General features: G+C 39.6%; 1 protein-coding gene across 1 annotated transcript; it reads left to right on the forward strand.

Annotated features, from left to right (window-relative positions):
- Nucleotides 1-1528, forward strand: LOC137745107 (large ribosomal subunit protein eL36x). Its single transcript, XM_068484987.2, has 4 exons — nucleotides 1-153; nucleotides 252-356; nucleotides 496-695; nucleotides 1318-1528. Exons 2-4 carry the CDS (start codon nucleotides 255-257, stop codon nucleotides 1337-1339), a joined length of 324 nt encoding a protein of 107 aa, XP_068341088.1. The 5' UTR covers nucleotides 1-153; nucleotides 252-254; the 3' UTR covers nucleotides 1340-1528.
- Nucleotides 1529-1794: the final 266 nt, after the last annotated feature.

Consider the following 1794-nt stretch of genomic DNA (forward strand, 5'->3'; position numbering starts at 1 on the left):
GAATCCACGTACGTAGTGCCGAATAAAAAAACAGGGAGACCACGCAGTATTTAAAGGACTGAATCACTAGGGTTTTAGTCTGTAAGCAGACTCGGTTTAGCCGCGCCTTCTCTCTACCGCCGGGATCTAGGGTTTTATCCGAGCAGCGCTAAGGTACCAATCCAGCTCAAATTTCCCGATCCTAATTAGGACTCCTCCGTTAATCTGTTCTTATTCGAACATTTTATTGAATATTGCAACTGTTCTTGCAGGAAATGGCTCCCGCCGCCCCCAAGAGTGGGATCTTCGTCGGCCTCAACAAAGGCCACATCGTCACCAAGCGTGAATTGCCTCCTCGCCCATCTGACCGCAAGGGGGTAATTTCTCTTCCCTTTTTAAAGTTCCATCGATTGTGCATGATTTCTTTGGAAATTTTTGGTTTTGGGTTTGATTTGGGGTTTTTGATTTGTGTGAATAATATTCTGATTTGTGTGATTTGGGGGTTTTGGGATGTAGAAAACAAGCAAGAGGGTGCATTTCGTGAGGAACTTGATCAGGGAAGTTGCGGGATTTGCTCCCTATGAGAAGAGGATTACAGAGCTTTTGAAGGTCGGGAAGGACAAGCGTGCTCTTAAGGTGGCCAAGCGAAAGTTGGGTACTCACAAGAGGGCCAAGAAGAAGAGAGAGGAGATGTCCAACGTTCTCCGCAAGATGAGGTGAGATATTCTTCGGTTTTTTGCCTTTGTGGGTTAGCTTGTGCTTCTGGTTCTGTTGAAATGGTTGCATTTTTGGATATGATTAGCTTTTGAGGTCGTTTGTTTATGAATGTGTACTAATATTTATGCATAGTTGTGTAAACTTGCGGAAATCTATGAAAACTGCAATAATTATGACCCAATGTTATGAAAACCGAGTAGTTTGAATCTTTATCATGACATTTTTACAATAGATTATGAAATTTGTATGCTATAAACAAACTGTTTATTGTTCTTAGGACTGTCTCAAGCCCCGTATACTGACATTTTTGAGTCTGTCCTATTGGTGGAAGGTGATAGCTTGTTTGTGCTTTCAACTTGAGCTGTTATAGTCTGTTTGTGATGCACTTTGTTGGCTTTTTAATTAGACTAGTCGATTGTGTTGTCACTCAAAATGGCGTTGATTGAAATTTGTTTTGTTTCTCAAAAACACTGTTGCCTAATTGTAAACTTTTTCCTGAAATCTGCTGATCTCTATGAGTAAATAGTTTGCGCAAATCTCGTGCTTTTTTACCTTGAGTTGGTGAGGTAATGTGATGTTACATGATTTATTTGCCTTATGTTTGTTTTGTTATGTGTGCAGGTCTGGTGGTGATAAGAAGTGAGCACTTGAAGGGTTGTCTTTATGAATGTAGCTCAGTATCTCTAATAGTTTTGGTTCTGCATTTTCGTAAGGGATTTTTAGACATGGTATGAACTTTGTAATTCTGAATGTTTTGAGACATTCAATATTTTTGTTGCGACGGATATTTGCCCTTCAGTTCTCAAGCTATGTCGTTCAAGTTTGTGTTTTATTCATTGCTTGTTTGGTATATTATGGATGAAAGCAGCGTTCCTCTTAGTGGAGGTAGTGCTATGGTTACTAGTAATTGCTGAAGTCTAGATCTGGCATTTGCACTGTAGCAATCGCTACAAAAGTTATGCTTGTGGAAACTTATGTCTGCATGCTCTAAATTTCGTTAGGAGTTTAGTTTTTGGGTCAGAATCACTTATTAGTGTATGCTTTTCCCTAAAATCGCTTTTGGTGATTTCATGGAAAAACATTACCCCATTTTACAGA

The sequence above is a fragment of the Pyrus communis genome, chromosome 12 (assembly GCF_041283825.1).
Source record: "Pyrus communis isolate YQ-2024b chromosome 12, ASM4128382v1, whole genome shotgun sequence".
NCBI classification, from domain to species: Eukaryota; Viridiplantae; Streptophyta; class Magnoliopsida; order Rosales; family Rosaceae; genus Pyrus; species Pyrus communis.

What these genes read in the sequence shown, in the direction of transcription:
- LOC137745107 (XM_068484987.2), top strand. Translation starts at nt 255, where the DNA reads ATGGCTCCCGCCGCCCCCAAGAGTGGGATCTTCGTCGGCCTCAACAAA. An exon ending in GCCCATCTGACCGCAAGGGG is followed by an intron (nt 357 to 495) that starts GTAATTTCTCTT and finishes TTTGGGATGTAG; the next exon opens with AAAACAAGCAAGAGGGTGCA. An exon ending in AACGTTCTCCGCAAGATGAG is followed by an intron (nt 696 to 1,317) that starts GTGAGATATTCT and finishes TTATGTGTGCAG; the next exon opens with GTCTGGTGGTGATAAGAAGT.